Source organism: Oryzias melastigma, linkage group LG15, assembly GCF_002922805.2.
Source record: "Oryzias melastigma strain HK-1 linkage group LG15, ASM292280v2, whole genome shotgun sequence".
Taxonomy (NCBI): Eukaryota; Metazoa; Chordata; class Actinopteri; order Beloniformes; family Adrianichthyidae; genus Oryzias; species Oryzias melastigma.
The window spans coordinates 27903741-27926587 of NC_050526.1; the positions used below are offsets into that span (position 1 = coordinate 27903741).

General features: G+C 37.9%; 1 protein-coding gene across 3 annotated transcripts in view; it reads left to right on the top strand.

The window, feature by feature from the left end:
* Positions 1-16860: 16860 nt before the first annotated feature.
* The window catches only part of klhdc3 (kelch domain containing 3), a 27312-nt gene continuing 21325 nt past the window's right edge, over positions 16861-22847 (top strand). The window contains exons 1-8 of one of the 3 annotated variants that reach the window (XM_036215512.1): positions 16866-17008; positions 18621-18667; positions 19214-19455; positions 20280-20456; positions 20619-20734; positions 20816-20887; positions 22142-22355; positions 22435-22521. In XM_036215512.1, the coding sequence (XP_036071405.1) occupies positions 19302-19455; positions 20280-20456; positions 20619-20734; positions 20816-20887; positions 22142-22355; positions 22435-22521 (820 nt within the window). In that variant the 5' untranslated portion in view covers positions 16866-17008; positions 18621-18667; positions 19214-19301. Of the gene's footprint in view, positions 17009-18620; positions 18668-19182; positions 19456-20279; positions 20457-20618; positions 20735-20815; positions 20888-22141; positions 22356-22434; positions 22522-22847 lie in introns of all 3 variants that reach the window. The other 2 variants (XM_024297616.2, XM_024297617.2) reach the window with 2 other exon arrangements.

Sequence of the window (22847 nt, forward strand, 5' to 3'; positions counted from 1 at the left end):
ACAAAATAACATTTTCTGACTTGGGATCTATTATTTATTCCTAAATTTTATACATTTGCATCATAAAAAAGATGAATAGTGAAAGGCATAAATCACGATTACAAGAATTAACTGAGAACATAAAGACATTCACAATTTAGAAAAGATTTAAATAAAAAGAAAGAAGAAATTGAATAAACCAAAGTGAATTTACCAAAAACTGAAGATATGAGCAAAGGTGAAAGTATAGGAGCTCACAATTATAGCCCATAGCAGAAATATTTTGAAAAGTACAGGGGAAACCAAAAGACACATGTCAGAGACATCATTTTTTAGGAAATGTTTTAGAGTGATTTTCATAAAATTTTACACACATGCCGCCAGCTTTAGTCTACAACCACCTGGGACGCTTTCTCAAACCTTGACCTTGGTAAGANNNTAAAAAAAAAAAAAAAAAAACCTTTAGCTACAAATTTAAGCTCGTCCTTGGCATTTTTCTCTATTGTCTCCTAACTTCTTGTGCATCTTTGTGAAGCTATTAGGGAGAAAATGTATTAACAAGTTGTAGATTCTTGCCAAAGTTACTTTGTTACTTTGGTCAAACGTGGTTTGTTCCTTTATTTGTAATTTTCCAGGAAGTATAGTGAGGAATGAAGAATGCTGCAACAAAACTTTAGATTTGTGTGATATTACCGTGGTGTTTGTAAGGATGAAAAAGGTGAATAAAAAATCTATTTTGCAATGAGTCAGTGCTGCTTATTGAAAAATCTGGAGCCAAGAAACATAGTTAAAGATATTTCCTGCATGTAAATGAATTATGTTCATAATTAAACCACACAAACCACTAAATAGCCTTGGTATTTGAAACGAAGGTATCCAGTTTACTTTTTGAAAAGATATAAAATTCCACTGAAACAACTAAATAACTGAAGTTTGTTCACATGTTTATGATGATAAACAGATTAGATCTGAACCATCTGTCAGACTTCTACCACCTCCACAAATGATGCTTCTGTAACACCTTCCTCATGGTGTTTACCTTTGAAGACTTTTCTGTTCTCATTCAGATAAAACTGTGCTTTCCCTCCATCTGTTGCAGATCATTTTAGGTTTAGCTTTGATCTGATGGCTTCCTCTGTGCCACCCACCTTTGTGTGTACTGATGTTAAAGACACTCTGCTTCTGGCCTGAAAGCTGATATTATTGCCTCTCCAGATGAAAATAAAAAGCTGCTGCGCTCCCACCACCAACCCTAGTTAGTGACTGGCTTCGTCAGATGCTCCATATGTTGTAAAAGAATGATGCACTTGAGGAGTGATGTCAACCACGGCGGCCACATGGAAGGAGAGTGATAACTGCAGATGTAAAATGCATGGGAGCAAATGGCGCCTGCTCGCCACCTCAGTGTCCACCCCCCACCCAACATTATTGACTCTATTTACAACCCACAACATTATTACATTATGTGTAAACTAATATTCACTACAATACACATCTGTTTATTGCTTTTGTATTTAAATATTTGGGAATGGGAGCTCTAAACTTTATCTGTTGATCCAAAAGCCATTAAAGAAGCTCAAGGTTGAAGCTGAATTCTTTCTCTACTCACAACTTAGTGGATTATACAGAGTGTTTGCCATTTCGTAGAGCTGTCTGAATCTACAATTCCAAAATCTAATGCTCTAGAAATGTCCTAGTCGTCTCTGTGAAAAACCAGTGGCAAATATAGACCACAATGCATTGTGTTTGAATGATTTTTCAATTGAAAAAAATGTGTTTTAATTTATTTTTAAGAATCATCAAAATCTTCAATACACAATAGATTAATAAATACTCTTTGTAAAATGTTCATATTTATTAGGTTTTCACTTCGGGATTTTTTTTGGGTCAAATTTTCTTCTTAAAAAAAAGTAGTGAGCATGCGTCCAAATTGCTTTCAAAATCTAGGGCACCAGAAAGTTCTGCAGGTTTTTAGTAGTTAGAGAGTATGTTAGAGGAAATTCAGACATAGACCAAGTCTGCAAAGAACAGTCCAGTTCACAGATATGACAGCTCGCTGTCAAAGGTCAAGGCCTCATTGGACAGCAAACATGGTGACTGCCAAGTCAAAAACATAGTCATAATGGTACAAAGGCAGAAGGATGGAACCACCCATGGAAACACTTGTTGGTGGAATAGTTAACTTGAGGCCATTGGCAATTCAGTTCAGTTTTATTTATGTAGCCCAATATTACAATACAGTTGTCTCAATGGACTTCCCACTGGTAATTGTCCAGTAACATAAAATCAATCATAAAATATAAACAATAGCTGATTGCTAAACTAAACAGACTATGCTAAACTATGCATCCTTGCTCTCAGACCCTCCTTCTTGGTAGGGAAATGTACCAGGACTGGTAAAGAAGAATTAGCTGATCTAACTACACAACATGTTTGAATAGTGTAACAGATGGGTTTCTACCAGATGGAGCTGGGGGACAGCGAGATAAGCCAGAGGCGAGGTCCACAGGTAAAGACAGGAGCACAGGTGAGTCACCTGGAATCTCTCCCACCTATGCAACGGATGTGATGATAGAAGGAATACCAACCACTTGAGGATGACAGTTGTCTGTTTTAATACGAGGTGTGACGAAGAGGCCTAGACGTCGGGATCCATGTGCAAACGGTTTAAGTGAAAGGTGCAAGGGCAAGACAATCACGGCATCAAAAGGCAGGCAGTGGTCAAAAACACAGAGGCGAGGCAGAGGAACGAGTAAACAGGCGTGGGTCAAAAACACAGCGAATCAAACTAGGAGAACCTGCTCAGACTGCGGGGCAAACACAATCAAGACTTCACACTGAACTCAAGGCTTGGGTGAGTATAAATGCTGGTGGTTCTGATGAGGATGATGATGATCAGCTGTGCATGGAGAAGACTGAAGCGGTTGCTGATGGGAGTTGTAATAAGGAAGGTGCTGAAGATGGTTAGTATTCAAGAGAGGGGTCCCTCTGGTGGTCGGAGGAGGACATGGCTGAGTGAGTCCTAAACAGGAGGCCTACATGAAACATTACTTTAATACATTAGTGATCTATACTACTATTAAAAGACTAAAGTAAAGCATATGGACTATTGTTAATTTGAATTCTTTTAGTCAGTAAAGGCAATCAGTATTCTTTGATTACTTAAACATATCAGAAGGCTACAGGAAACTTCCTAGCATTAAAACAATTACTTGATCCTCTCGCAGGTGTAAAAGACAGTTGGGTTAGTGAGACAATTGGCCACGAGGTTTGGCTAACAACTATGATTACAGAAATATTAATCTGATCCAGAGTACTATATTATACTGTACGTGGGTATCTGAATATGTACTCATTAGATAGGGCTATAATAGATTGTGAGTACACATGTTGTAGTAAGGGGCTGCACGGTGGCGCAGTGGTTAGCGCTCTTGCCTCACAGCGAGAAGGCCCCGGTTCGACTCCCAGCTGGGACCTTTCTGTGTGGAGTTGCATGTTCTCCCCGTGCATGCGTGGGTTTTCACCGGGGACTCCGGCTTCCTCCCACCGTCCAAAAACATGCTTCATAGGTTAATTGGTGACTCTAAATTGCCCCTAGGTGTGGATGTGAGAGTGGATGTGTGTGTGATTGAGGCCCTGCGACAGACTGGCGACCTGTCCAGGGTGTACCCCGCCTTCGCCCAACAGTGGCCGGGATAGGCTCCGGCACCCCGCGACCCCAAATGGGACAAAGCGGTCAGGAAAATGGATGGATGGATGGATGTTGTAGTAATAAGTTTTTCTTTTAAAGCAAATGTCCAACATAAAATATTATCATATCAGACACTACCAAAGTAATTGGAACTTTTATTGAGGGTGAATATCAATATTGCACTCTGGCGATGTAAGTGAGCAACATGTTCTTAGTACAAAATCCCTACTTTGGTGCAAATGTTGCCAATCCTTCTACATCCATTCTATAAGAAGTTGGTGCCCATTACTGCAATTAAAAACAAAGAAAAGGCCCCAAAATGAGCACTTGGCTTTTGACTTCTCTGACTTCTGCACGTTCATGAAGAAGCCTTCACCTTTGATTTCTCCCAGAATTCAGCACACAGATCTGTGAATAAGTCTACAAGTATGTCCAATGAGTCATTTTGAGTCTGTTGAATAGAAAGTAAAGTCTTATTTTTCAACTTGTTGATTGACAGGTGAAGTTCAGTTACTGCATTCTCAGATTACAGGTAAGAATGTTGGAATTTCAGTGAAGGGTTATAAATATCACACAGACATAGATGGACTGATTGCGTCACCAAAAGAAGGACCATTTGGCCACCCTAAAACTTTTATTAGACCCATCTGTTCTCCATTAAAAACCTACAGGAGACACCAGATAGAAGCAAAAAAAAAGGGGGGGGGGGTCTGTTCTTTTCCGCTTTGTCATCTGAAAGTCTCATTAGCTTCTCGGACAGGTTTCGGTGCAGAAAAGTCTGAGCTGTTGCTGTCGATCATAATCAGAAAAGAAAATATGAGGTAATGAAAACGCACAGAGATGCAGTTTCACACACCTTGTCAGGCCTGCCCAACCTACACGGGATCAAGCACAACAAAACTCTTCATGTTTTATCTCAGTATAGAACTGACTCATTAGAATGTAATACGGCATTATGAAGTGACATAACTGAGCTTAAAGTCATGAAGCAACAGAAGCAAGTTTTAACGGGTTCACTCTTTCTTTTAGAACATAGAATAAAAATCGTCTTGGTCCTGAAGTTCAGCCTGAAGCACGGTGAATCATTATTTGGAAAAAATATGAACATGTTCTGATGACTTAATGACAGCTAATTAGCTTTAAATTTAATTGTTCAGCGTTGAAATGACATATGAAAAAAGTCCCAGCCGTCTCAGCCAGGTTGCCGGTGGGCTTTTACACCAGGACGGTTAATGGGTTTGCTTTCATAACTTAGTGGACCAGAGGCAGCATGGTGGTGTTGTGGGTCTTTGTTTAAATCCTAGCAGGGCTCTTTCTGTGTAGACCATGTTTTCCATGTAACTACGTGGGGTCAAAAACATGCTTCATAGGTTCAGTGGTGGTTCTAAATTGTGCATCTGAGTGTGTGGCCCTGCAATAGACTGGCCACTATTCCTGGGTGAACCCAGTCTTCACCCAATAAAAACTGGGATAGGCTCCAGCAACCCCAAAAGAGATATAGTGGGTTGTGAAGATGGATGGATGGAACTGAGTATACCAAACTATCCGGCTACACAGTTGTAAGAGCTGTTCATTAGAGGACTGTTTGCTCAAAACAGCAAAGAAAAGTCTCAATCTTCAGTTCAACACCTCCTTCTTTCCACAAAACTTTTACCAACAAGATATTTTTTAGGGTTTTGACCAGTTTTCTCCAAAACACAAAGAGCTTTGGGGACTTTCTTTGGTTTACTTCTGCTCTTTGTTCTGCTGAATGGTCCATTTGTACTCTGACTGTTGCTGAACCACACCAGAGTTCACTTTTACACAAACCAATAAATTTGTTTTAAGGTGAACTTGATTTTGTTTGGTTCATCAATACTAGAGTTCAGATGAGATTTCACACTAAAACAAAGCAGGAAGTGTGAAGAATCAAACTGCATTGGGTCACACAGGCTCATATGAAAACATCCTCAGATTGGATCACAGCAGAGTTTATGGTTTTCATTCAGATCAGTTAAAAATAAAAAATTCATGAGCAAAGGAATTTGACTACTAAGTTCTTAAAGCTTTATTTGTAACACACCTCTCACTCACAGATAGAGTTTCAACGCCTCATAGAGATGCAAAAGCTTTTGCAGCATACAGGGAATGTATTTAAAATCGGAGAGAAATGGTCCTCACTTAGTTCTGTCAAAATTTGTCTCTGAAGAACCTGCATGCTCTTCATCTGGAGCTAACACACACCTGCAGCAATTCTTTCTGGTCTTTTATGAACATAAAGAGATGATAAAACCTGAATAGCTGACAATATGGTGGGAAATAAAAAGCTTGAATTCCCATTTTATTAATATTCCTAGTTCATGTATGAGAGTAGGCAGACACTTTTGAAACTGAAATGAAAATGTGTGATGCTGCTAAACTATTTTGCATGTGCTGCCTCTGAAAAGGACATCCTATGATATTCATTGGGTATGACGTTAGGCATCAGATAGAGCTCAGACTGAATGATTCTATAGATATTTAAATGTGTAAAATCTCTGTAAATCCAAAATCAGCATTTGGAATTTTGTCAAGTATGTTGACAAGAGGCCCTGTGACGGACTGGCGACCTGTCCAGGGTGTACCCCGCCTTCGCCCTTCAGTAGCCGGGATAGGCTCCGGCACCCCCGCGACCCCGAAAGGGACAAAGCGGTCAAGAAGATGGATGGATGGATGGATGTTGACAAGAAAATGTAATTTTTTTAAAATCTAAAATCAAAGTAAAATTGAAGGATCGAACGCATTGTTACTACAGTCACAACACGCCACTGCCCTTGCCCCCCTTTTGATCTGCCCTCACTGGCTGATGAGCCGCTACGTGCCCCCTCCCTTTTTGCCCCAGCTACCCTGGTCAGAGAGCTACACATGACAGATTCATTCAAAAAAACACCAAATGTTGGCTTTTCTATTGGTTTTATCTCTATAGCAACCATTTAATGTTTTGGTCGCCTGGGGGGGATGAGCAGGTCTACGTAATCTTTAGAAGAATCGGCAAAACTAAACTTTTGAATTTCCTTATCAACAGAAGTTTTTTCGTCTTGAGCCAACGATTCACATATTACATTTTCACAATGATATAGTAAAAGCAACAGGAGAATATCACTTTTGCTAGATTGCCACGCTTACGCCATGAAGAATCTACAAACTTTAAAACCAACATTGTTTCCCAAGTAGCTTCCCATTGATGCTTCAGAAGTTTAGATCGAAATCTCCAGGAGGAGCTTAAATTTGCAGCTGGTACTTCTTCTTCTTCTTCTTCTTTTCCTTTCTGCTTTTCCCGTCAGGGGTCGCCACAGCGAATCAGTTTCCTCCATCTAAGCCTGTCTTCTGCATCCTCCACTCTAACACCAGCCACCTTCATGTCTTCATTCACTGCATCCATAAACCTCCTCTTTGGTCTTCCTCTAGACCTCTTTCCTGGCAGCTCTAGACTCAGCATCCTTCTACCAATATATTCACTGTCTCTCCTCTGAACATGTCCAAACCATCTCAGTCTGGCCTCTCTGACTTTATCTCCAAAACCTCTAACATGTGCTGTCCCTCTGATGGATTCATTCCTGATCCTATCCATCCTGGTCACTCCCAAAGAGAACCTCAGCATCTTCATCTCTGCTACCTCCAGCTCTGCTTCCTGTCTTTTCTTCAGTCCCACTGAAGAAACTGGTACTAAAGGGGATTTTATGGGAAAATTCAAGATGGCAGTTTCTTCCGGGGATCAAAGGCCAACAATGCTTCAGTTGTTGATGTAGACTTAACGTTTTGTGTAATTTTGTGAAGATTGCTTGTGCAAAAGTGTATTTTCCTGTTTTGTGGAAATGGCCAATTTCAATGGCCACCAAGTCATAGGTCCTGTGGCCATCCCATAATATTTTCAAAACTTCCTCTGGATATCCCAACACGTTTTTTGTTTTTTTACTAATGGTTTTTGATTTTTTTTTCATTTTTTTACGCTATCTTTCACTGTGATGTCATCATTGGGTGTGTGGGGTGGTTACTACTGTCTGTGCAAACTTTGGTGAGTTTTTTAGTTAATTTTTTGCTCAAATGCACAGTGAGAAAGAAGAATTGTAAAAACAATCTGATCCTTCACTCTATAATAATAAACCTTTTTTTTTTGGTAAATCCAAAAACGCTATGATATGATATTGAATTCCCAGAGCCACTTATTTAGTAGGGATGTTTTCTGCTGACTTAGGCGTGGGGTCAATGCAATCAGTCAATTAAAATCAGATTTCCTTTGAGTCTTCTCTCTGCCACAATGAGCATGCGGGTTGTTCCAGTGCTTTCCTCTCACTGTAATCTGAAACTGCTCTTAAGTGGCTGTGAGGCTGAACGTTTGGATGAGGTCATTTTATCATGTGACAGTAAAAAGTTCTGCGTTCCTGCAGCCGGGAGCACTTTCCATTATTTAAGGCTGAAGACAGGGAAAATATCATATTTTTAAACCTCTCTGAAAATACAAATCACATTCAGGAAAAACAAACAAAAAAAAACAGTTTTAACTTTTATTGCCACTGTCACAGCAAGTTCAGTCCTTAAATCATAAGAATGAATGAACTTAAAAAGATGTTTATGAGTTATTTATCACATAAAGAGAGTTATCCTGTTTGTTAGCACCATGAACTTTACAAGCCTGTGCCTTCAGTTTCTATGTCTGAATGATAAAATGAGTGTTGATGTGTGATTTTTGGGTGAAAAAGTGCAGACTTCAAAGGTTTTCCTTTTCAGCAGATAAATTTATTTTCTCTGTGCTGACATATTAATAGATTTAACATCACCCTAAGGCGAAATGCCTTTATCATTATTGTTTTACTCTTCATGTAATATTGTTATGACGTAAGTTTTTATTTTTGAAAATCCCACAAAGCCCCTGGATTTAGACATTTCTGTCAACTTACAGTTACACAACTTGTCTTAGAGATGTTGAACAAAAAAAAAAAATCATTTTTCAAGCTATGTGTATGAACCTAACAAGAATCTTACTGCATCATGTGGTTACAGATCTTGTGACATAGTTTCAAGAATGTTATTTTTAACTTTATTGAACCAGAAAACAGACCAAGATTAAGCAGATATCAATTTAAAAAATCTGAAGAGAGAAAAATCTTTTTGACAAAAAAAGGCAAGATATCTTTGTTCTAGGCTTTCTGATGTGTTGTTTTTAACATGTTCTTGTGGTATTTTTCTGATGGTGGAGGAAATATATAAAGATAATTAAGATTAAAATTGCATTTCTGAGTATTTTTATTCAAATTGTTGTGAATCAAGTGAAGACAGAAAAAATGCTGTTGGAAAAATACTGTATTTGTGACGTAGAAAATACGCTGGACGGCCACAGGCTCTCTGATCCGAGCTCTCAGCAACCAGGAGGGAAAGGAGGAGAAGGTTGCTCCACGACAGCAGTCCCGCCCACCATCGCTGCTCTGCAGAAACTATGTCCTATACAACGAAACAGGTCTTTTTGGCTAAAAACAACATAATCTGGGAACGATTTGAAATTAGATCAAAAGATGATCGAAGTAGAACTTTAAGGATCTTCTGATTTCTTAGAAAGCATGCCAGTAATTTGGTGCAAATCATTAGTGGTGTAGTGGTGGAGTGTCTGTCCAGAGACTGATAGGTTGTGGGTTCAAATCCAGTCAGGTCATTTTGAAGACCTTAAAATGGGACAACTGCTAGACTCTAACCATAGAGGGTAAGTTTGAAGGATTGTGGAATTTTGGCTTTGCTGAAGCTAACTGCTTTATGTGTTTGTAATATTTATTGCAGTTGTGTAAAAACTCTTCTGGAGTCTTTTTGTTCTTGCTTTGCTTGACGTGACCTGTAACGTCTGCCTAAAAGCAACCAACCTAACAGGCGTTAACCAGGGTGTCAAGCGACTTTTACAAAGATTATTTGCTCTGTACTCCATCCAGAACCAGCTTGCAGGAAATGCTGCTAAATGATGATCATCTTCTGTTATTTGTAATGAATCTATTTGAGCTTTATTTGGTTCTAAAACCTCCACATATGAGGTTTGTGGCCAGCTAAAAGAGGAGCACAAACAAACCTGAAACCTTTGCTCTTAAAACTGCGGTAAGAATGATCTTAGATTTTACTGACTGCTGACAGGCTGTAAAACTGACTGTAGTTTATCTGAGGTTGCAGTGAGAGGGCCAAAGTATTTTTTTATTTCATCCTAAAGAGGTTTACTTTTTCTTTTTACGGCTGCACCTCAGAACCCAACAAAGGAAAGCAAAACTGTTTGATCTGTGCCCTTCAGGCAAAAGGAAAACTTTTGGCACTAAACGAACATCTTAAGTCATTTCTGAACATGTTGATGTTTTGGTTGAGGTAATACCTTTATGTCATTTTGTAATTGGAGGTAAATATAAAAAAATACCAATAAATAAACTTCGAAAAACCTTTTCAGATGTTTCTAGACCTGCCTGAAAACCAGCTAATTCAATATTCATTCTGTCCTACTATAAAACCCTCGTTATGCTGCGCCGCAAGGAGTCTGGGTTTAATGCAGGACAGACAAACATGAAACCCACAGCCCCCCCCCCCCTCTCTGGTTAGACATAATAGGTGGTCATGAGGCCTTTGCATAACACGCTGGACCTACCTGAGCGTTCTGCATTATTGTTTGCCCTGCTCTTGTCATCTCCAGCTTGTGGAATGAATGAGCTCATTGCTGACACAAGTCTGAGCGAGACATGACATATCAATGTTAGAAATCAGTTGGCGCTCCAGCAAAGTCACAAAGTGCTGCACAGTTAAAACAGAAAGACAAACCGAACCCTATTTTTAACCGTCAACAGCTCTGTGAATTTTTTATGTTGAAGGAATTTGAGATAAAAAAAACATAAAATTAAGCTGTAGTCTTAATTTTGCTTGAACCAAAAGATAATTGTAAATTAGGAATTGTAGGAATTAATTGAAAATGGGTGTTTTACCTTGTCTTATTTTCTTTCATCTCAATGGACAGAATATATTTTTGCACAATCGGGCCACACATTTTTATCATATTCTGTTGGCATTAAACAGTGTTCTAAACAGTCTCTTTTTGACAAAATCATCAGAATTGTTCTTTGACCTCAAAAGCTGACTGACAAATATCTAAATTGTTATGATATTAAATGATTATATATATATATATATATATATAATAAACATAGCAAATATTAAATAAAAACATATTTAGTAATAAAAAGAATGAAATAAAAGAACAAGCTAAATTAAGAACAAAGAATTTAAAAAAAATATTTAAAAAAAAGGACAATGTGATGACATTACAACATACATCTGTTTACTTTAATGTATCCACATTTCCTGACTGTGTAGTCTACAGCATAGATCAGAAGTCTCCAAACTTTTCTCATAGAGATTTGGTAACCTGCATTCTTCTAATCCTTCTAAAAACATTAAATTCAGATAAACCATTAAATACAACTTTAATAGAATTGGATCTTTTTCATTTCTTCATATAAAACAGAAATAAATCTAAGTAAATTATTATCAAAATTACTGTGAATTTCATATTTTAGGATCAGAAAAAAAGAAAATTCTGTCTGGACAAAAATGTTCAAATCTGGGTTTATTGAAATGTTGCATGTTATTCAGGATTAAATACTCTCTGGAAACTTCTCATTTTAAATCACAAGAACAGGAAAATAAAGTACAAACACTGTTTGATCAAAAAAACAAATGAATCTGTTTGTCTCGTTGGCCCTTGAAACTAAAGTCAAGTAGCCACAGGTTTACAATGGTTTAAAATGTAAATTAGCCTTTCACAAGAAGTCATACACACAGTTCTTAGAAAATGCTGTATTGAAAATAGTGTATTGATTTTATGACAGGAGCCAGTGGAAATTTGAATGGGCCAGACTTAGGACTTGCCAGGTATCAATGATCTTCAAGCTGTCGGAAAATCACATCAATCAATTTTTCATCAAAAGAACGTCAGGAGGATTCCACCACCATCTCTGACTGATATAAAACTACAGTGTTACACAACGTTCACACTAGACTGGAAGCGCATGTTCGAGCGACCGTTTTCAATGAGAAGTCTATGTAGATGCGTAAACATGCGCATTCAAAACTTTCGCATTCACGTGTCACTATGTGAGTTTTTAAGTCTGTTTTTGGTCTCTACGTACAAAACGTGCAGCCATTGAACACACACTGAAAGTTAAACCAGTTAAAATTTGACCAATCGGGAGCTCGGCTTTAGTGGCATATGGGTAGCATTCTTTCCAAAACATGGAAGTGTCAAAGTTTGAAAATGTATCACTAATAATTGCAGTTTGTGCCCTCTTTTATGACACAAAGTCTTTCATTTTTTCAGAATAGAACTGTGAAAGAAAAAGCCTGAAGCAAGATTCAGCAGATTAGCACCGCTTTGACATTTTGCACCAAACCTCTCCCAACAGGGAGTACAAACACTAGTGTTCTTGAATGCGCCACATAATCCTGGTGTGTACATAGCTTTGCATGAGTATTTGACTTTAGGCTTGAAGTGGTACTAAATTTTTTCATCAGTTTGTGATCTTATCCTTTCAAATATAACCCCCCCCCCTTTTTTTTTTACTAAATTCTTCATGTAGCTTGAAACGAACCTCAATGATTATTGAATAATTGGAAACAGCCTTCCCAATAAAAGCTGCTACAGAGTTTAATCTGAACTTCAAGTAATTCAAATGAACCATAGGCGGGAAAATGACCAAAGGCACATACCATTCAGCTTCCCCTAGAAACTCACATAGAGAAGCTCTGTTCTGCTAATAACTCCCAATTCAAACCAAAGCGTATGATTCAGTCATCTGCCCACAGAATTAGATCATGCTCTATGACATCATGGTGGGGCCTTCAATGCTGTTGACCTCATCCAACTGTAGCGGAAGTGAAAGCTGGACATGAAAACGTCTCTGCGAGCAGAGCTTTTGTTCCTGCGTTGGATTGAAATGAGCTTTCAGAGCAACGTCTCCACATCGTCCTGCACACTAACAACACGCATGGAAAACTTAGCAGAGAGCCCATAATGTAAAGCAAACTAACATTTTGAGTCCAGTTTAATGACGTAATTGAAGACATCACAGCGGCAGGCTGAAATAACGCCACAAAATTGGCTAAACCAAAGTTAGTGGTTTTTCTTTTCTAATGTACATCAACAAACACTTTTTTCCCTTTTCTGCTTTGTTTAGCACGAAGTTGGTTTCTCTTTTCATAATAACAGCACATTTAAGAGCTTTCTGCGCTACGGTTAGAAAAAAAGAGTCGACCAAATGAGCCAATTTCAGGCAGAGTCTGTATTTTTCTCTGCCGCAAAGCATTGCAAAGCTCTTCCATCAGCAGGCCTGCCCCAGAATACCCAACAACAGTTGGTTTGAACAGACTGTTTCAAACAGTTGTTGGCTCTCAGGGTTATTCTGCAGTTGGACGACCCCTGTTCTCTCTGTGGCATGTGTTGGCTATAAAATCAACAAAATGCATCACTAAGCACATGTGTCCAAAGAGGTTTAGCAGGGGCACCAGCGTGACGCAATCTGTGCAAATCCTGTCACCCGTAGGGGAAAAAAAAAAAAAACGCCACATCACAAAGACGTTGATCAGAGCGAGTCGGACTTTTTGCTTCCAGACGACCAGGGCCTCACTCTCTGCAGCTTTGACTTCCCACAATTCCCCTGTAAAGACTGTCAAATAAAATAATGTGTGTGCATGATGAATAAAAAAAAGCTTAAAGGGGCAATTTTGCAGCAGATATTATCATTTTTGGTAAATCGTTTGAATCATCTCTTTATATTAAAATCAAAAGGTGTGAAAGCACAAACTCAAAAACGCTTTTCATCAATACCATCAGCTGATGACATTTTATTTATTAATTAAAGCTGTTGCAACATTCCTGGGCCACTTTTACAAACTAAAGCTTCATCTAAATCAGGAACCACATGCAGCTCCTTTATTCCTCCTTTGTGGTTCTGAAGAAAATGCAAATAAAAAGTTTGTTTTGTCTTTTTAGATTTTTATATTGAGATGACAATACATGAGTAAAAATTCATTTTTTTTTTCTTTTTGTCACTGCTGGCCAAAATCAAGAGGCATGGAGAGCTTTACCATTCATCCCAAAGTTTGGCCTATTGTCAGAGTGGTTAATTATTAAAAACTCATGTTTTCCTCTTATGTGTAGTTGCTGTTCATAGGCATTTTTTTTCTTTTCTTTTACCTTATTTGTTTATTTATTTGTTTGGTTATTTAGTTTGTAAAGGAAGATTGCAAATAAATCTACTATATCCAGGTCTTAGTTTGTTGTATTTTATTTTGAAAGGAACTTGTATGTCAAAAGTAATTTAACAGAAATATAACAATTGTATTATTCAATTATCTTAAATATTTATAGGCTACACTTCACAAATGAATGACTTATTAAGGGAATTTTTCTAAATGGTGAATGTGGGACTTGCTGGGTTTTGACTCTTTTAGCATTAAAGGTTCCTGATTATCAGCAAGAGTGCATCAATCAAAGAGATCAAGATAAAAAAAAAGTTGAAAAATGTTGTTATCTTATACTGAAGTAAAAGGCAGCAGGAGTTTGACTCCAGCTGAGGATACTTGACAAATACCAGTAAGTAACAGCATACACATATATAACTGGATCCTAATTGTATTATCTTTTAATGAATATAAATAAACTCCGTATCTGCATTTCATCATTAAGTGTCTGATCACCTGCCAGAGCAACAGATGATGGCAGCTGTCGTTTGCTCAACTACAACCACAACACCACCATTGTGCAGGACGTGCAGCTGACAGAGGATCGGAATGCTGACACATCATGAATCAATCAAAAGCTGCAGCTTGGGTGTACCAGTGGCGGACAGCGATACAGCAGACACGCAGCAGCTGCTCCATGAAGCTGACCTTTCACATCCAGACCTGAACTCACCAGTTCAACTACATTCGGCCTGGTCTTTTACAGCTTTACGGCGTTGTGTTCAGATGTGAGAAATTAGACTTTTACGGGGTTGCAGTGAATTTTTACAAGCATATTGTTGCACATCATATATGACTAAACAGCAAACTTTATCACATTTTTTCACATTCAGTCATTGGTTTTACTTCCTAAGATTGGAAGAGCAATGTCTGAATATATCCCAGTTTAAGGCAAACATGGTCATTTTTCCAAAATAAAATAACAGAAGTATGCTTAGTACACATTCCTATGTCTGGGGTTTATTATTACCTTGACGAAAGAAAAAAAAAGCATAAAAGTTAAATATGTTTAAAAAAATAAAGTTCCAATCCCACATTTCCAGGGTTCTGCAAACATTTGTTGTAACAGGTTTGACAAAAATAGTCACCAAATAAGCAGCAGTGTCCCAGATTATAATGCTCTCTGCCAAAGTGCTCCTCAAAGAGCCAAATCCATAATCTGTCCTTGTTATCCAACCAATGATATAAATGCTGGATTAAACTTTTATAAAAAAAAAAAAAAGAAGAAAAAAAAAGAAGGCTTTATGGTTTAAGTCAGCAGTCCCACAGTGCCATCTGCTGGAGTAGTTAAGTACTGTGTGTGTAATAAAGACTTGATTAATTTGAAGCAGTTCAGCTCAGTTCGAGTCAGTACATTTAAAGCACATTCCATTTACTGAAACTCTGAGTCAAATAATCAACTCCATATTGAACTTTAATTGATGCTGTTAAACAGCTGATGTCCAAAAACTTTAATTTTAGATTCCAGTTATTTACATATTTTAATCGGAGTCTCAGTAGACGTTGTTTTTATATATATATATATAGCATCTTAATTATTTTTTGCACAGTTGGCTGTAGGACAATTGCTGTAGAACCAACTTTTATTGAGTGGTTTTAGTTGATGACTTTCTGATTATGCTGCTCTTCCTAATGATCTAATGGGGAAATAAATCCCATCTTCATCACAATATGGAATATTTTGCAGCAAACTTTAACTTAATATCTCTCCAGAGGTACAGTTTAGACTGAAAAGGTGGCTTTCAGGGAATGTGCTGTTCACATTAGATCATTAGACTGAGAGTTTAGAGAAACATCCACTGACAGGGAGCCAAGTCGATTATTTCTTTAAGTTTGGACAGCGGTTATCGAAAGGGTGTAGAATAAGGTTTCCTATTGCAATTGTACATGTTTATTTAATCAAACATAACATTGTACCTAGGATTTAAATCTGCATCTGCTATGGAGATTTTTGTGGAGGTATCTTAGTCTTATTTTCTTTGACTAGAATTTATCAACATTAGCACTTTTAATTAATGCATTTTTTTATTTATTAAATTATCTTTTGATTTTTAGTGTTTTATATATATATATATATATATATATATATATATATATATATATATATATATATATGTATATATATATATAAAAAGAAACTATTTGCTTTTCAACTCACAATTGAATTTTAGAACTTTTTTACATACTTTTTTTTTTAATTATAGACATATTCATATGTTTAGGACAGTTTTTTATTCCCTACAGACTTTTTCATTGAAGTTGAACTGCAACAAATTAAAGAGAAATTGAAGCACAGAGGGTCGAAAGAGGCCAGGAGCTGAGAGGAGGTGCAGCTGGGGACATAGAGAATGAAGCTCAGAGCAAAGACAGTTTAATTCTTCCAGGTGTTTATTGTAAACAAAGGATGTGATTGGTGCTTTTGTGTCTGAGTGTCACTCTGATTGGACCGTGGATCTTCTTGTGTGATAATCTCTGGATGTTCTCTTTTATCTGTTATAGAAAGGTCACAATATTTTGGTGGTTCATTTAATAAAAAAATATTTTTTAATTAGTTGTATCATTATCAATAATTATCTATTTATTTTTGCAGCAACATTATCAATATTATCTGTTTCCTTAACTGAGACCTGCAGCATTGAAGAAGGGTTTGTGACCTGATACTTCAAAAGTGTCTATCTGCACTGGAAGGTATTTTGGAGATTTTTTCTTTTATGATCTGTATAGTGACTGATTTTGTGTGAATCTGCTTGTTTTATTTTGGAAAGGATCGTTTGTTAAGCTGCTTGTGCCTCAGTGATCAATGTGAAAAGTTTAATTTTAACAGAACTTTATGAATAAAACACCCTCATCTTCCACAGTTCTGAGAGTGTGTTGGAAATAACACAAAGGCCAGGTTGCCTCACCCTCTGCATACTTTCCGCGGGTCGTTTGTCCAGTTTTGTTCCGCACAGGTTGCCATGTTAGTTGATATTCCGGAAATCAGGCAGGGGAAAGCTAGCGGTGCTTTTCCCTCTGCCTTTAGCTTTCCTGGGTAGTTCTGCCTGTTAACTACAAAGGCACCAGCCAAAGGTAGATTAACTTTATATGAATATTACTCCAACATTTTTTAAAGATCACTCATATTATTGAGAAGAACAAGTAAAAAAATATCCCAAATTAATGTTCTGCTTGCTTTTATCTTGTTAGCACTTGACGTTAGCTTGCTAGCTGCTAATCTAGGTGGCTAGCTGCTAATAGCCTAGCATTTGCTAAGCTGTGAGCAGCTACACCTACATTTATTTTTTAAAATGCAATGTTGTTTAATTTTAATTATTTTTGACATTTACTTTTATCACATTGTGTTTCTAAAATAGCTTTTGTGGCGTTTTATGTTGCTATCGCTGAGCTATCATTAAACTTGTAGCCATTAGCGGCTAGCTGTGCAAGGTGTTATCTTGTATTAGCTACTTTAACAGGTTTTTGCCTCCCGATTTAGCTTTTTTTTCTCCCCAATTATCATTTTGGTACACATGTAAAGACCAGCTTGTGTGACATTTTGCAACCACAAATGTGCCACTTTCTATGTGAAATAATTGTGGCTGTTCTGGTGATGGCTAGCTACCTGATAGCACTGTCCTGTTCTTTGGACAGGCTGCATCAAAATTATTTTTCAGGAAAATTATCTGTGAAAGAGGTACTGAAGTTGCAGTGATGGATGTTTTCTGAAGGAGCACCCATTCTTGTTCAGATAAGGCAGTGATAGCTTTAATGTGTCTTCTATTTTGAGCAGTCATTCAGCTCGCGTGGGAATTTGACGTGGCAGTCAGTGTTTACATGGATCTCTCGTAAAGTGTTAGTCAAAGAAAGGTTTACACAAGCCTTCAGCAGCTAATGCAGCTCCTGCTGCTCCTCAGGGGGGACTGAAATAGGTTCTGTGTTCCGGGGGGTTTATTTTGAAGAACAAATATAGGTTGGAGGTCGCTCAGAAACGGATTTTCAGAGGGATTGAATAAACAAACAGGTGTTTCCGGTCATTACTAGAACTATTTTTGCTTTTATGTAAATGTTTTTGCAACGTGGAATTGATGGAGATGCTTTCCTTTTTCAAAATCAAAACCAGCAACGTGTCTTTTTATTATTATTTTTTTTAAAGCTGGTAAGTCATTTAAAGAAAAGTCTTTGGATTATAAATATACATTTTACGTTTTATTATATTGGATTTGATCAGAAACTGTTTCAAAACACTTATTATAGAGAAATTTTGTGATAATTCTTTATAGGGGTCTGCAACTTGAAGCTTCATAGCCTGTGTCTCTTTTACCACACTGTTGTGATAAGAAAAAAACTTTTGAGTAAAAAGTAAGTACGCGGTAAAAAATTAAATAACTCAAACTTTATCCAACGTATTCACAAAAAGTTAAAGGACAGTATGTATCAGATGTCAAAGTAGAACATTTTAACAGATTTTTGTGTGACATGTACTACAAAAAATCAGTTGGAGGTCAGAAAGCACAACCAGAATTAAAGTGCACTGGATTATAAAGTGGATTTTCTATTTCTGAACAAAATAAAGGATTTAAGTGTGCCTTATAGCACAATTAATATGATAAGAGTGACGTAATTACCTCTGGTTTAATTCTTGTTTGTTAGATTTACTCATTTGTGACTGGGATGCCCATAAACCGTTTTTTTTTTTTTTTAGATCTCTTCTGACATCACACCACATACGACTAAATTTGCTGCATCGAGGTGATGATATGCGCCTTTTATTTTGAAAGGAAGTCATGCAAATTTAGAGAAAATATTTCATATTTAGAGAAAAAGTCTTCTCTGTTTTAGTTTTGTCAAAAAGTTCATATCTATGTATCATAATTGTAGCAACAACATCAAAATAAATTCGTATCATATTGACTCAAATAGGACTTTGCAGCTCCTAATGTGTTGTGGCCGGTGAGAAAGTGACCCGAACGGCTCTTTAATTGTTGAAGGTTGCAGAGCCCTGGTATAATTCATATACACGAGTTTTTCTGTTATTCTCTCTTTGGGAAAAACATCCATTTGTGGGTGGAGGCAGCAGTGGGAGGGTGGAGGGAGTGAACAGAAAGAATGGTGGTTGGTAGGTGTAGGTCTAATCGCCTCTTAAAATACTCTCCCAGTTTAGATACTGGAGCTTGCCTGAAACTGCAGAGCTGACTTTGTCAGGAGCACAGTTTGTCCTTTCCCGGATTGGCCCCCACGGCTTGCCTTCTTGTTTTCTAACACAGCGCTGCTGCTGCTCCTGTACTTTGGTCGCAGGTTTCAATGGCATGGACCTGATGAAGTCCAAGCAGGTGGCAAAGTGATGGACTAAGGACTGGCAGTCACAGAGGTGCTTGCGCGTGGAATGTTGCGCTGGTCGGTGCACCTTGAAGGAGGGCCGCGGAGAGTCAACCATGCTGCTGTGGCCGTGGGTCACAAGGTGTACTCCTTTGGAGGCTACTGCTCCGGGGAGGACTATGAGACACTTCGGCAAATTGATGTGCATGTTTTCAATACAGGTAGGTGCTAAAAACATGAATATATGTTTACGTTAGAATTTACTTATTTTTTTATGCAGTTTTGACAACAAATTTAGTTATGTTTGTTCAAGTTTTAAACTTTTAAAAAGCTAAAAACAAACTTAAAGCCGGTGTAAAATGTTTACCTGTGCACTTTCACTAAGTTAATTCCTGAAAAAAGTTTATGAATTTTATTATTATTTACATTTAAAAGTAATTTGTTGCATATCATTAATGTTTTTTTCTGCTTGGAACAACCTTTAAGTTTTCCATTGTTCAGTTGCACTGACGCAGGTGCTTAAACGTTCTGACCCGATTCTTTAGTGAAAACCCGGTGTTTGTTGTTTGTGCGGTCAACCACCTGCTGAAGGGTTTTCCAGTTCTTCTGGGAGCTCCATCCCATCAGCTGTTGGTGTCATAGAAACGGTTATGAAAAACCAGATCTGTCGTTGAACATGTCCTAGAAACAGAACTTTTGGAATCTTCTTTTCACTTTGTTTTACATTTCTACATTTTTTAAAAGTGCAATAATTTAGCATTCTTTATTTTTACTGTTTAGATGTTTATTATTTTCCTAGCTTGGAACAAGAGCACAGATATTCCAAACAGCTGTATGGGTTTCTTTATTTTTTACTTTTCAAATAAAAAAACACTTTAAGATGAAAAAAAAATATATATTTAATGATAAAAATAATAAAGTCGGGTCAGGTGTTTTATTATTTCTGGATTGACTGTTTTTATATTCAGGGGAGTTTTGTGAATGTCCTCCTGATGTGTTAAAATTTGAGATTAATCCAGACATTTATATTTGACCTCTATTACAGTGTCGCTGCGTTGGACAAAATTGCCTCCAGTGAAGACCGTCGGGCACGAGCGTGCCCGCGAGGTGCCATATATGCGCTATGGCCACACAGCTGTGCTGCTGGAAGATACCATCTTCCTCTGGGGCGGGCGTAACGACACAGAGGGGGCCTGCAATGTGCTGTATGCCTTTGATGTCAGTAAGTAGACCCTCATCTAACAGTAGCTGTCAAGTGATGGTTTGAGGCTGCGTTTCCTCTCAGGTGCACCTGTTTGATCTCCAGGTTGCAATAGAGAGAGAAAGGCTTTAAGTTGGGAGCTGAAACACCTGCTTTTCTGTGACGGTTTTTTCTTTAATGTAGATACACACAGGTGGTACACGCCCAAGATTTCAGGGACCGTTCCAGGAGCTAGAGACGGCCACTCCGCCTGTGTCTTGGGAAAGTCCATGTATATATTTGGAGGTTATGAGCAGCTGGTGAGTCTCCACTCTGCTTTACATTAAAGTTTGAATGGAATTCTGGGACTGGATTTAATGAGACTCGTCTGCTATTTTTAGGCTGACTGCTTCTCCAATGATATTCACAAGCTGGATACCACCACCATGGTTTGGTCATTGATAAATGCCAAAGTAAGTTTAAAACAGGTGTGGCGCAGAGGTAGACCGGTCGATTATACAACATGTTGCAGTTTAAAACATCGGCTTGAATAATAGACAGACATTCCTGCACAAAGCAGAGCTGGAAGTAAACCAAATGTGGATTATTGTGTTTAGTAATACTTCTACGAATGAGGTCAGACTGGTTTTTGTTGCGAAAGCTTCTGGTGCTGCTTATGAAACTCAACGAAATACTCAAACAATAAGTCTGTTCAGTGTTTTGATTCAAAGTCCAGTTAAGGGGAATCTGTAGGGTCATATTAACAATTCTTTTTTTGTTCTTTTCACAAAATCAAAAAAAATCTTGCCTTTCTACTTAAAATGTTAGAAGAAAAACTGTTGGTACCTTAATGGACAAACAAATCCCCATCAGGCTTTAGGGGCCAAAGATCAGATGATTTTCACATTTTTCTCTTGGATTTTACGTCTGGTGTTTAGAATAACACTCGGCGAGATGCCCAGAAAAGTTCACATCAAAGATCACATCTCACATTTTTAATTACATTTAAATTATTTTTTTTTTAACAAAAGGGATTTTGTTTTAAACATGCATAAAAGTGCAACTTGATACAAGCTGTAAAAATGTTGTCAGAACAATGCAGCAGGTGTTTTGTGAGCTGCTCGAGCGTTTCATAAAGAGAAAATTTTGTCACACCTGACAGAGTCCCTGGTTCTGGTGTGGAAACAAATTTGTCGTACTCCCACTTTTGGTAACACAGCCTTCAAATGGATTTTAATTTTGGTTTGATGCTCCAAGTCTGAAGTCGCAAAACCGAAACGGTTTCATAAAATAGAAGAAACCGTTCCTGTTTGGGAATAAGCTCTCTTTTGCTAGTTGTCATTTTAACGTCTAAGTGTAGTGAGAAATTGGCAGACTGAACTTTCTCCAAACAATCTGGAAAAATAAAATCCTGATTTTTTTTTTTTCCCCAAAAATAAATCTTCTTAAAAACAACTTTGAATTTATTGATAAGATCAATTTATCACCAGCCCTTGCTTAGAGTTATGTTGGTACTTGAAGACTTCCCAAAATCTTACAGTAGGTGGTGCTATGTACCTGTACAACAGGATTTTTGTGCCCATGCTTATAGTTAGCTGTGAAATCATGTATGATGGTAAGGATACATGAAAGGAGCTCCAGGATAAACAGATGCGTGCTGCATTTATACCCTTTAGTTTGCTGTCCTTTGAAACCTAAAGCTCTTGTGACGTTCCGTTTCCTCTCAGGGTTCTCCAGCTCGATGGAGAGACTTCCACTCAGCCACCATCATAGGGACAAAGATGTTTGTTTTTGGAGGGAGGGCAGACCGTTTTGGTCCTTTCCACTCCAACAATGAGATTTACTGCAACAAGATCAAAGTGTTCGACACAGAGACCAACTGCTGGCTGAGTACCCCCACAACACAGCCCTCTCCAGAAGGACGCAGGAGTCATTCAGCCTGTAAGACACACGTATTCTCCAGATACATCTCGTGCGAGTGTATCTATAATGACTTGATCATTGGCTGGTTTGTGTTAAGTTTGCTACAAAGGGGAGCTCTACATTTTTGGAGGATACAACGCCCGTCTGGACCGGCACTTCAACGATCTCTGGAAATTCAATCCAGGTGATTCACTTTAACAGAAGCCGTTTGGTTGACAGTGCTGCTGTGTGTGGTTTTCCATGAAAAATAATCTGGTTTCCCACCTGTTGTGGACAAACAGCTGTGGGACTGCTGCCTTCTGTTTCCTCATTCATCTGCAGACTTTTCTTTGCATTGTTTCAGTTTGCAGGAACAGTGTCTGAGTTTAGCTCAAGATGGGAAAATGGAGAATAATTCTGGTTTAGAAGTATTTAGAGTCCTACTGTGATCATCTTTGGATCTATTTTGAAAGTGTCCCCAGTGGTCTTTAAATTATGATTATGCTATTGTTCGCCGAGCCCCCCCCCCCC